Source organism: Schistocerca gregaria, chromosome 4 (assembly GCF_023897955.1).
Source record: "Schistocerca gregaria isolate iqSchGreg1 chromosome 4, iqSchGreg1.2, whole genome shotgun sequence".
Taxonomy (NCBI): Eukaryota; Metazoa; Arthropoda; class Insecta; order Orthoptera; family Acrididae; genus Schistocerca; species Schistocerca gregaria.
In genome coordinates this window covers 172788547-172802362 of record NC_064923.1, presented here as the reverse complement: position 1 = coordinate 172802362, position 13816 = coordinate 172788547, and the positions used below count along the sequence as shown (strand labels likewise).

General features: G+C 40.2%; 1 protein-coding gene across 1 annotated transcript in view; it reads left to right on the top strand.

The window, feature by feature from the left end:
• Positions 1–13816, top strand: part of LOC126267526 (synaptogenesis protein syg-2-like) — a 973159-nt gene that overhangs the window by 490423 nt on the left and 468920 nt on the right. The window contains exon 3 of the mRNA XM_049972828.1: positions 5960–6168. Coding sequence (XP_049828785.1) covers positions 5960–6168 — 209 coding nt within the window. The remainder of the gene's footprint in view (positions 1–5959; positions 6169–13816) is intronic.

The window sequence follows — 13816 nt, the reverse complement described above, 5'->3', positions numbered from 1 at the left end:
TCACCTTACCTTTCCATCTTACATATGAATGTGTGAAGACGTTCAAAAGTGTGAAAATTATTAGACGGTAGCAAACATTTCAGTAACTGCTACTTCCCTTCACTCCCGATCTAAATAAGGTATTAAACAGATTTTCCAAAGCAAAATTTTATCATATGTTTTGGCTTTACAGCGTTAATGAATTTATTATCTCTGTATTGAAGCAGGATCGGTAACACTGCTTTAACGATTGTTTACCATGTAACCTCTGGCTGATTTAAACAACTTCTCGAGTAAGTTCTGTTAACAAAAATTTGATCTGCATACGTTTTAAGAGTGACGTGCTCTTAGCCAACAATTAAAAATATTGATGTCTTTATGTTGTGCAGATGTTATAATTTTATGGACTATTTTGGATTGATTTACAGTTTTGAAGTTATTGCATTTGAAGTGTAGTTCCTTCCTTAACTATGTCCTATCAGAAGGGTCCTACTGTACGAAAAATTTATACACAATAAAATACATAAATTATTATAAACTGTACAATAACCCGTAATCTGTATCATACAAGAATTAAATACTGGACTCCACAAGGAACATGCGTTCGACAGTGTACGTAGAATCAAAGAAATTAACGCAAACGTAGCCAAGTCGCTGAAGCCAAAAGGGGGGTTACCAGTCAACATAAAAAAGCCCTTGGGAGAGGATAAATTATAAATTTGTTCTTCCAGAAAGAAAAGAAATCGCTCTAGATCCTCTACGACTCCAGACATGAGAGAAACCCGAATTAACTTCTGAAGTGGCTCAAAAGAGAAGCTGTAACACCCATACACCCACATTGATTAAAACGCAAGGATCGAATGATGGTAAGAGTTACAGTACGGAAAGAAAGATATCGGTTCCGAAGCACAACAACAACGAGATAGAAAACTGTATATTAGCTTCCTAAAATGACAGTCCTCTCTTCTCCTCAATAGCATACAATTTTGATAAAGGCTGTGGATAACGGAGTTAGGGTGAATCGGTCAAGTTGTCACTAATCACAAAAGTAGAATCAGAAAAAACTTTTACCTAAATGCGTCCTTTTCGATTCACAATCAGTGTACTCTAATTTAAGCAGAGACGCTTTCTACCAAATTTTGAAGAAAGGTTAATACCAAAACATTTATTGGAATTACTCTTACTCAAATAACAGCTAGACAACACTGGAAGGTCGTAGCGACAGTAGATTATTGATACTGCCTTTCACTGACTGTTTTGACAAATTATGTCAAACCAATTTTGTTAATAACACAGTTACACTGTCTAAACTGATCACATACATTTGCTGAATAACACATAAAATTTTATGCACTTCTTATGGCATGCCATTACAAGGTATATTCAGTAAAAGCCCTGACACATTAATCAGTTTAAAAGATTTTTGTGATAGATTGATTCTCAGGAGAGTAATTTATTTTATTGACGCTTATTATAAGTTCCGGACCTGACAAATGTTGGGGCTCATTTATATAACATACTCATATATACAACTACATGCAGGTTATTTCAATAACCCAGTGAAACCAGTTTTAAAAAGTGAATGGGTGTCGAATGTTATCCTAGGTAGTAATTAGAAGTGGATAATGATAGAAATTACCTACTAAATGTTAGCGGGAACCACATCGATCTGCTATTATTGTTTGAATAGTAAAAACATACACCGAGACTTCCTTCTACATATTAATTAATATTTATCGCCGTCACGATCGTTTTGGAAAGGGACAATCCCCCGGTATTGTCCCTCAAGCTCAGAGCCAGGAAGCTTTGTCAGATACAACCTGACTGGCTGCAGGTTGTGGTTATTTATTTTCCTTTTTTTCATTTCGATCCCATCTGTCCTTACAGTTCTTACCTCCTCGTGCTTGCTCTCGTACGTGATGTCTTAAAGATACCTTGTCAACCTGTCCCATTTTCTTGTCACTGCTCTCCATACGTTTCTTTCCGCGCTGATTCTGAAGAGGACCTCCTCATTCCCTGTCAGTCCACCTAATTTTCAGCATTCTTCGGTAACACATCATTTAAAATGCTTCAACTTCCTTTTTTTCGGTTATCCCATACTCCATGATTCACTTTCGTAAAATGCTGTGTCACAAACAAAAAATTCAGCTTCGTCTATCATTTGCTGTTTTGTTTACATGGCAGCAGAATTCTTACAGAAATTGCGGTTTATGTCAGGGTCGCCATTTGACATTAAGTCTGTAATTTCCTTTCTGCCGCTCTGCTTTAATTTGATCTTGCTTCAATTAAAATTCAGTCCATATTCTGTAATCATGAGACAGTTTATTCCATTCAGCATAACTTGTAATTCTGCTTTACTTTCACTGAGGATAGCAATGTCACCTTCGAATGTTATCACAGATGGCGTTTCACCTTGCATTTTAATCCTAGTCATGAATTCTCCGTTTGTTTCTGTCACTGCTTCATCGACGTGCAGATTGATCAGTGGAGTAGAAATACTACATCTCTCTCTACATCCGAATACTTCGTTCTTGGTGTTCCGTTCTTGTTGTTCCCTTTTCGTTCTTGTATGTATTGTGTATTACCCATATTTTTCAGCAGCTTACTAATACTTCTTTGAAAATTTCGAACATATTGTGCCATTTTACATTGTAGAACGCTTTTTCTTGGTTGACAAATCCTATGAAGTTGTTTTGTTTTTTCTCGAGTCGTCCTTCCTTATCCGAGTGCAAGATGTCTTATAACGCGACCACTGCCCGATTCACAAGTGTGGAGCGTGCCTCTCGTCCAGTACCGAGCGCTAGGTGTGTCCAGACAACTTCCCATAAGGAAGGAGCGTCTGAGCGTGCCTTGAGGAGCCCTTTAGATCTGTTTACAAGGAACTCTGGAAGACCACACACTTCTAACATTTACCATTTACAGTTCTATCCTCCAATGAATTGGACCATATTGACAAATACATTTTACCTGTTGGGAGTACAGTAAGATTTGATTTCAGGATCAGTTTTTGCAATGTTCTCGTAAAAGCGTATGCACATATAGCAGAGATTTTAGAATATAAAAACATGCACTTGTGGTTCCATGTGCGATGATTCGTTACAGCGTTACTTTGTCAGTGATACTAAAAATCTGTTTGGGAATGACTGGAGCATGGCACAAGAACCTAGTTTACAACTTCTTACACGCTCTGAAATAATGTTCAAAAAATAAGTGGTTTCTTTAACACAACCCACTGAAGAAGGTGCGATTTCCGTCATCTGTTCAAACAGTCATCGAAACTCTGAAATGTTTATGTTTCTTTACCGGTCAGTCTTTTTATTCTTACTGTTTGGCATTCTACATGAGGTCATTACTTCCGTATATGAAGAAAGCAGCCAGTATTTCAAAGGAGCTGGAAATGAAGAGTTTCGTATATTAACTGTGGCTCAGACTGTGAAGGAGGTCGTGTGGGACTTCATTTGCTTGGACAGCACTTATAATGTCTGTATTGTTGAAGTACATTTATATGTATCGTCTGAAAAATAAAAAAAATAATCCAGACATAAAATTTTCCATCACGGTTGAAGGAGAGGTTTCCAGGCGGTGGTACTCTTTTATGTGTACGATACACCATCGACATAAAGGCATGTCAATGACATTAAACCTTTCCATGAGCTGTAATCAGTTTAGAGATGAACGTAGTACGCTATTCAAGGGACATTTTGATGCAAATGCTAATTCTTAATAAAACCACATTTCCAGGGCTAGACCTCATCAAGAAAGTTACAGACATATGGACTTCTTATAATTAAATGTTTTCCTGAAACATTTAACTATCTTTTTATTATCTATGATAACAATCGAAGCAGATAAAATGAATTAGAATTTGTGCAATAGCCGGGAGTCGAACCCGGGACTTTTTGTTTACTAGTCAGAAATGCTAACCATTACACTACAACAAGACGGTGGTGTACATTGCTGCACGAAGTGCCCTCCCCAACACAAACTTCAATTAATTTTTCCCTTATATATTGTTACTACTGCCAGGGCTCTCCCATATTGGCAAGCACACCAGCATTGGAGATAATGGGTCGTCCTTGCACCATTGGTGATCTTATAGATATTATAATTAAATATTTCCCTGAAACATTTAAGTCTCTTTTTATTATCTACGATAATGATCGAAGCAGACTAATAGTTCGTGCAGCAATGTTGACCATCTTGCTGTGGTAGTGTAATGGTTAGCATTTCTGCCTAATGTGTGCCGGCACGGTAGCTCAGCGTGTTCGGTCAAAGGGTTAGCTGCCCTCTGTAATAAAAAAACTGAGCTAACCGATCAACGACAAACTTGAACAGATGAGTTACGACATCCGCCCCGAGCGGATGCAGCGAACGGAAAAGAAGAAAATGAGACTAACCAAAATAAAAATTAAGCAAGAAGACCTGTGTTCTAGCCCCAGCTATGGGAAGGAAGACAAGTAAACAAACACGGGTTCAGGATCCGGCTGCATCACAAATTTTAATCCATTTCGTCTGCTTTGATCATTTTATAGACTTTTGTTGAAGAATGCGAGAATGTCAACCCAGTTCTAATAGCTAGCATTCCAATTAAACTGAATCGTTAATAAACGTGTACGTCACAGAAAGAAAACACCATTGTGTTACATCACCCTTTATTCAACAGTTAAATGTTACGTAATTTTTCAAAAAATGACGATGTAATACAAAAGAAGTTTTTCTATTTTTGTTTTGAAAAATATATACGTTGGTCTGTTGTGAAGTCTGTTGAGGACTCTGGAAGGTGTCTCCTATACATGGAGCTCCATACATGTGTTGGAGGCATGTAGAAAAATTTCTGTAAATTTTTGGTTTCTGTATCTCTTTTCCTAGGTATCTGTGCTTGAGTCAAGATTTGTGGGTACTGTATAACACTGCTTTCTTGAGATGGATGGTAAGCATACAAGAGTTTGGTATAGTTGTGTCTGTATCAGTATGTTTCCGGTGAACACAGACTCACACCTGCTGCTCTGTTTCGATATCTTCAAGTCAAGAAACGGACGTGCTGTCGAATTCGACCAGAACGAGAGAGTACAACAACAAAACTATATGTCGAATTCTGGCCATCCCTCCCCCTCCCCTCTCCTTCCACCCTCCCCCCCCCCCCGCCTCAACAAGCACCACTACATCCCCCAAAAGCAACTCCATCAGTAGAAAGGTGGTTTTAGTATGGAGTAGTTAAGACATTTTATCATTTGTAATATACTAGTCTATACAGAGTGATTTCCCCTACCTAAGGGTCTTTTGCAATCCGCAGTATTTTCAAACACCACGTGAAAATCTTCGTAATTTCTCGCTCGCTACCCACAAACTGTGAATGCTACACCAAAAATTGAACAGAACCTTGTTGTATGTAATTTATTGTAGTTAAATTTAGTACTGTGGTACGTTGTCGCTAGAGGCCGCCGTTTTCGAATTAGTCAACATGATCGTACAAAACTCACCTTAAACATATTTTTCTTGAAATAACTGAAAACTGTGGTCTCCAGCGGAAACGTATTCTGGTACAAAATAAAACTACAGAAACTATCTACGCCAAGGTCCATATTTTTTTGTAGGGCTGACAGTTCGCACTTAACAAGAGGAAAAATGTGAAAATTTCGTGTGTGTTTTTGGACGTTTCGTGTGTTGCGGGTTGTATAAAACTTACAGGTAGGGCAGTTGATTCACCCTCTATTTATTCTGTCCTGAAGATGGGCAGAATGCGATCGAAACGCACAGTGTTATGTTGAGTCGAAATAACTATAAGTGTGACTGGTAGTAGTTTAACACAAATCATTATAAATTAGCCTAATTAGAAGAATTCAAGTGTCCATTTCTCCCCGACAACAGCTTTAAAATAACTCCTCCCCTGCTGATTTTGATTTGACACCTGGAATGTGCATAACAACACGATGCGAGTGCCGTAGTGGTATCTGTAGACAGACGCCGGTGCTGTTGGCAGCTACGACGCGCGAGGCCGCGCCTCAGAGTCGGCGTCGCACTGGCGCGACAAGGCGATCCTGGGCGAGCGCGGCTACTTCCGCACCGTCACCACGCCGGCCACGCTGTCGCTCAGCGAGATCTCGGAGCGCGACGAGGGCGTCTACCGCTGCCGCGTCGACTTCCGACAGTCGCCGTCCCGCAACACCCGCCTCAACCTCACCGTCGTAGGTGCGTACACAGCACAGTCAGATAGCTGCCTGCCATGTCCTGCTTCACTACCTGCTTCTGAAACGCTTGCGCCAGCTGCAAATTATTCCTAAGATCCCGATTCCCAGTTAGATCCATGCTGATTCAGGTCAACCAATCATCTACTAAAACGTGAAACTATTTAAAAAAAAACAGCCTTGATGACAGCCGATATTACTTCTGAAGGGTTTTGGGCTTTTAATTAAGAGTAATCATCAGAGTTTGCACAATCTGGATGATGGTGATGGCGCCTGACCTGTTATGGACTTCTCGGTCACTCAGCGATCATTTAAAGTTACTACGGACTCCACAGTGGGTCAGGCGCCATCCAGATGGTTCAAACTCTGACGATGGACCGTAATTAAAAAGCCAAAACCGGTCACAAGTTAATATCGGTTGCGATAAAGACTGTTTTTAAATTCTTTTATGACAATAAGACCGCTGTTCTGCAACAGTGCTGTAATAAAACTATAAATACTGAAACACGGGTCGTGCAAAACCCAGCTCGCTCTTTCCTCACATACATCAAGACAATAGGGTGCATGCAGTATCTCTTGGCTTCCGAAAAGCCTTTGACTCACAAGGGGAGGCCACGGCTTTTGGAACGCGGATTTACTGCAAACTTCGTACACTCGTAGTGCTCCATGAGGACAACAAAATGTGTAAGCAAAAGCGCGTACTTCTGAAGTGTTACTGATAAAATCGCAAGATAAAATCGTTCGTCGAATATATATCTGTGCGTGGCCATTTTAACCATGAAGCGGCTACAGCCGAGTCGCGCCGGCACGGTAGCTCAGCGTGTTCGGTCAGAGCGTCAACTACCCTTTTTAATAAAAAACTGAGCGAACGGATCAACGAACAAACTAAACAGGGGGCATCGGACGTCCGCCCAGAACAAATTCAACGAACAATATAGAACCATTTTTTTGTTAACTAGTTGGCCTTCAAGCCACTGGATCGCTGGATCGAGTTCCATTCGTCTTTCTTTCTTTTCTCTTTTCAACACAGTCATTTTCTTTACTATTTATATTACAATTGATATAATGGGAAAAAATGTGTAATCAGATGGACTTTCATTAAATTTACAATGTTATTTGGCAGTCTACTAATCTTTATCATCACAAATAATGTAGTATTCGTAACTATCGACTAGTAAACGACCAAACGCATAAAGTGATACTGAAAATGAATGCTTGTCGGTGATTTGAGAAATCCCTTACACCTGGAAGGAGGCCGAAACGACTTGTTACCTCCAAGTTTTGACCGCAACAGACGGCTTTCGAAAGGTGTCAATTAATCGTCTCTTTCGACATTACGAGTATAAGTTGCAGGATGGCATTTTTCGTAAAAAAAATGGAAAACTAAGTTAAACGGCACCAGCTGCATTGAATAAATGCTACGTTTCCCTATACGCAAGGTCGTCTGACGTTTTCCGTGGAAAAACAAGCCTGGTTAACATTTTCAAAAACCTCTCTTTCAGACGATAGTTTTGAAGCAAACCAGGCATAGCGCTATTTTTCCTTAAAGATCGGCGTTGATAATTGGTTATGCAGTATCGAGTGTATTTTAATAGCGTCTTCCGGGAAGCAGTTTTTCGATCTCTTTCGATTAAACACGAACAGTTTTGAAGACACGGACAAGCATACATTTTCAGTATCACTTTATGCGTTTGGTCGTTTACTAGTCGATAGTTATGAACATTATATTATTTGTGATAATAAAAATTAGTAGACTGCGAAATAACATTGTAAATTTAATAAAAGTTCATCCGATTACACGTATTTTTCCATTGTATCAATTGTAATGTCAATAGTAAAGAAAATGACTGTGTTGAAAATATAAAAAAAAACTGACGAACGGAACTCGATCTAGCGATTTGACCCTAACCACTTTATTTTTAAATAAAAAAAACTTTTTGTTCTTTATTGTTCGTGGAATTAGTTCAGGGCGGACGTCCGGCAACACCCGTTTAGTTTGTTCGTTCATCAGTTCGTGTAGTTCTTTAATTATAAAGGCAAGCTAAGGCACTGACCGAACACGCTTATTTTTTTCACCGAGCTTTTTTTATTCACCAAAAAACAGTAACAAAAATGGCTACAATGAAATGACATAAATAAGGTGACAGATAATTGCAGTCCTAAATTACAGCATTCAGAGAATGAGTCATTAGCAGTAGCACCATTTAGCACCTTCACTGTCACCTTCAACTGGTGGCAGTCCAGCAGCAAAATTGCCTTTTCTGCGGCCGGTTCCTCATCATCATTTCCCAGACCCAAATTAATCATTCAGCAAATCCTTGATGCGTGTTCCTTCCAGGGTAAGTTACGTCGACAGAAGAGCAGTCTCGAACAGCGACATCGCAAAATATTTCACTGCCTTGTTATTGTTGTCAGTTCCAGCCTTCTAAACGTATCCATAGGGAGTTCACGATCTTCCTTTATATCAGACACCAGATGTTTGTCGCCATATTCTTGTATCTGCTGTACTACTGATTTATTTTTCATGTGTGACTTGCAGGTGAGGTTAGGGTCGGGAACGTGACCCAAGCCATTCCCTCTCTACTAGGAATCCAGTTCCTAACATATACCCATTCGGTTGAAGACAATTCGTAACATGTTACCATATTTCTTATTGTGATTCTGATATTTGAGTATTTTCTCGAATTCATTTTCCATATACATCTTGTATTCAATATGTTCATCGCTCCCAATATTGTTAAAAACATAACTTGTATATTTGCTCATTAACCAAATCACAGCGTTATTTTTTGCCTGAGGGTAGTAACTTTCCTCTGGTCTGAAGAAAATGTTAGTCGGTACATTGTTTGTTGAAATTCTTGTTATTTGAGCAATTCTCTCCCTGGTCCACCTCCAGTTGATAATCAGATCTCCACAAGTGTAACGATGAGGTGCATTATCAACGAGGTTGCATTTGCTGCAGAGGTTTTGTGTCACTTAAACCGATGGAAAAGAGACGCTCATTAGTGCTGATGATGTCATTGACTACCTTGTACCACGCTGTTCTCACGTCAGACGAAAGAACATCACTACTGATGTTTTTCCAGACAACATTCCACGCTATTCCAGCATATTTTGTTTCTATGTCATTTTTCCTTTCATGTTTCCGTCTTTCAGCTAAAATCGCCTTTGCTATAACGTTTTTGGAGTTTAAAATCTTTTTGCTGAGATAACTTAGTTCAAGACAATACTCCCTAATGTGTTTCAGCTTAAAACTTATTTTTTGTATATTTATCGGCGGCTCTACACTTTCTTGGCTGACAATATCGTGTAGTTTTGCTGTAATGCATCCTGGATCATTACACATTATGCTCCATGTTCGTTTTACATACAATGCAATCGCTTTAGACTTGATATCGGTTAGACCAATTCCTCCATTGCTTGGATCCAAAACTGCTGTCTTCATCGGCACTCGAAACAATGCCCCTTTCCACAAGAACTATGCTAAGGTGGACATGATCATCTTCGCCACCATTGATGGAATGGGGAGAACCTGTGCGATGAAGTAGGCCTTGGATAAAATATACATGTTGATAAACAGTATTCTCTGGAACTGGCCTATGCCACGTTGACAGTTTTCAATCAAAGCTCCCTTGATTTTTCTTGCCACCTCCCGCCAATTTATTGCCATCATTTTTAAGATGGACGTTGTCAATGCCATTCGAAGAGCTTTGTGTTCATTAACATGGTTCGCCCACTCAATGCGTAAGTTAGCAAGCAGCTTTATATTTGGAAATTTACTTTTATTTTCATTTACCCTCGCACCTGATGCGGAACCGTATTTTGCAAGTATCATCTGTAGTTGTGTCACATCTGTTTGGTCTCTGATGATTACACCTACATCGTCCGTGTAAGCACCTACCACGGTCTTTGTTCCTTGAATGGTAATGCCTGTCAGCCTGTGCTGTAGCTGTCTCAAGAAAAGTTCCAGCGATATAACGAACAGGAGCATGGATAAGGGGCTTCCTTGGGTAACACCCCTTTTTATTTCAATTTTCTTTGTCAGTTGACGGAGATTTGTGCAGTGATAGCCATTGGCATGTTCTTGATGATGTCGATGGTTTTTGGCAGGAAGTCCATTCTGCGCCTTATCTCTATCAGGTATTTCTGATTAATTTGATAAAATGCCTTATGGAAGTCTATGGAAAGCAGTCCACATTTTATGTTACTTGCCTGCGCTAGCGCAATGACATCGCGATACAAAACCGCAGTTTGTAAAATCGTTCTTCTAAAAGCACTACTCTGCTGTTGGCCTATCATGTCAGCAGTGTATGGTGTGAAGCGCTTGTTGATTACTCGAGCTATAATTCTATAATCTGAATTCTGAATTTAAAAGCGAAATCGGCCGTAGGTTTTTTTTTTTTTTTTTTTTTTTTTTTTGGAGCCTCTGTTCTTCGGGATCAACACGCTGAGCTACCGCCGCTTCATTGTTAAAATGGCCACGCATATATATATATATATATATATATATATATATATATATATATATATATATATATATATATATATGAGGACAGAAATTATCTTGCGATTTTCTCAGTAACGCTTGAGAAGTACGCGCTACTGTTTACACATTGTGTTGTCCTCATGGAGTACTACGAGCGTACGAAGTTTGCAGTAAATCCGCGTTCCAAACGTCGTGGCCTCCCCTTGTCTGTACTTCCACAGGCTAACGTGTACAGTTGTGACACTCACTGCTGTGAAAGTTGTCATCGTCTGGCAGCTGGAACGACAACAGCGGCCCAGCAGTGATAAATCAACTCATAAGTTTAATGTTTACTTTTAATTTATTTTTCTGCTTAATTGTCAAAACAGTTACTGTACTTTTCTGTTCCAATATTTATTGAATTATCAAGAGACACGTGTGATCAAGAAACGTAAAAACAGCCCAGTCTCACAGATTCAGTGACAAAACCTACATCTGAGTCATGTGATGTACTTTCGAACATGCATATATTTATACCTTCCTCCACAGAAAGCAAGAGAATGTAAGTTGTGTCCAGGTGGAACTACTTCTGTCTGGCCACAACCGTGTGTTCTTTGATTGCTGTGGGAGAAGATTCATGAAATCGGACCACATGAAATATTCGATAAAAATAGAAGCTGGAGTAATGGATTAATATTTGTGCCACAGCTGGGATCTGAACCCAGCGCTCCTGACTGCAAGGCAGATGTGCTAGCCACTACTGAAGCTATGTTTTGAAGTTTGGGTAAGGAAAGGCAATAGACTAAGGCAATCTGTGGACGTGGGACGGTCACAGTAGTCCACCCAAGTGGAGGTTAGCACCTTTTCTTACTAAGCAGCAGCGCGGTTCCGGACTGAATCACGTGGAACCACTCGGGCACAGCGGCCGGCACTGCCTGTCAGTACAGAAAAGTTACCTGACAGAATAGATAGAAGAAATAAAACATTCAACGAAGAGCAGCGCGCTTCGGCATAGTTTCATTTAGTAAGTACAAAAGTGTCACAGAGATACTGAGTCCATGAGTGGCAGACGCTGCAATAGAGGCGTTTTGCACCACAGCCTTCTAGACGAGACAAATACATTGCTTTCTCCTACGTATATCTCGGGAAAGTACAGTGTAGGTAAAATGAGAGAGATTCATGCCAACCTTAGAGAAAGAGGAAATCACATGGTTCAAATGGCTCTGAGCACTATGGGACTCAACTGCTGTGGTCATCAGTCCCCTAGAACTTAGAACTACTTAAACCTAACTAACCTAAGGACATCACACACATCCATGCCCGAGGCAGGATTCGAACCTGCGACCGTAGCAGTCGCATGGTTCCGGACTGCGCGCCTAGAACCGCGAGACCACCGCGGCCGGCAAAGAGGAAATCCGAACGGTTATAAATGATACTGGTATTTTTGTCTACTCAGACTAAAATGCCGGTATCGGGTTTAACCGTTCGCTTTCTCTCTATTTAAACCAGTATTCTCGGTATTTGTTTGGTCTCTGTCATAATAGGCTTTTCCTTAATTTTTTATTAGTAACCTGACAAAAAACAGTAATTAGACGTAGCAGCAGTGATAAAATTTTTAGTTTACCTTTTTAAAAAGCGAGTAATTTTTATTTGTAAAATTTAAATTCCTTTGAAATACTGCGAACCGTAGAAAAAGGGAAAAGCGATCAATACTATTTTGATAACAATGCCTCCAGAAATGAGTAGCAAACACATGGCCCAAGAATTTTTCCAGTATATCTGAGACCATAAAGAACCTCTTACAATGTGGCGTGAGCCTTTTGAATGGTAAGCGTGTACTTGGAGTGTGTGAGACTTGCCTCATCTGGTCGACATGGAAGTATCACGCAGTGTCGTCGTGGGACATTAGTTGTATTACAAAATGACACCATCCCTTGAATGGAAGATTTAACACCGTGCAGCATCAGTGAAGTACACGGCCCAATTTTTTTTAAAAGATTAAGAACGGGAGGATCCACAACAAACTTTCAACATCATGTAAGTAGAAAACTTAGAACTTAACATTTCGTTCGTGGGTTACAATAAAATCTGAATGTAGTTGATCTCTGCCCTGTGTATATGCAATACGCCTTTATCTGCTCGTAACCCTCAAAAACGGACAAATTAACACGAAAGCTAGAGTGCGTCAGTTTACACCCTTTTTCACTGAAATGAAATGATCCTATGGCATTGTTGGCCAGGAATCCCAGACCAGGGAATTTAGGCAGCCAAGTATCACTCTTTTCAGTGGACGACACACTGAGCGACTGGCGTGTCGGTGATGATTGAATGATGAGGACAACACAACACCCAATCCCCTAGCGGAGAAAATCTCACATCCGGACGGGAATCGAACGAGGTCCTGCTGCATGGCAGTCAGACGTCCTGATACCTCAGCTAAGGGGACGAGGACCCTTTAACACTGACTATTACTAATCCCGAAATAGGGTTCAAAATGGTTGAAATGGCTCTGAGCACTATGAGACTTAACATCTATGGTCATCAGTCCCCTAGAACTTAGAAATACTTAAAACTAACTAACCTAAGGACATCACACAACACCCAGTCATGACGACGCAGAGAAAATCCCTGATCCCGCCGAGAATCGAACCCGGGAACCCGGGCGCGGGAAGCGAGAACGCTACCGCACGACCACGAGCTGCGGACCCGAAATAGGCGTGTAATCCTGAATTGCAACATGATATTTGAGCACAGTTACAGAAAAAAATGGTTCAAATGCCTCTGAGCACTATAGGACTTAACATCTATGGTCCTCAGTCCCCTAGAACTTACAACTACTTAAACCTGAGGACATCACACAACACCCAGGCATCACGAGGCAGAGAAAATCCCAGACCCTGCCGGGAATCGAACTCGGGAGGCAGAAAAATAGAATCACTGACCACTGGTGTTTTTCTTTTATTAAAGGGTTTTACTTTAGTTTTAACGATTTATGTGAATTCTCTAGCATATGATGTCGGATGAATGAGCAGCCAACTGCAGAGTGAGGAAGTTTTTTTTTTTTGTTTGTCTATTTAAATTAGTATCTTGATTCTGTGTATCTTGAAAGTGAGGAAGTCACATTTTTTTCAATCATTAATCCGCAGCACGTGATCTCGCGGTAGCGTTCTCGCTTTCCGAACACGGG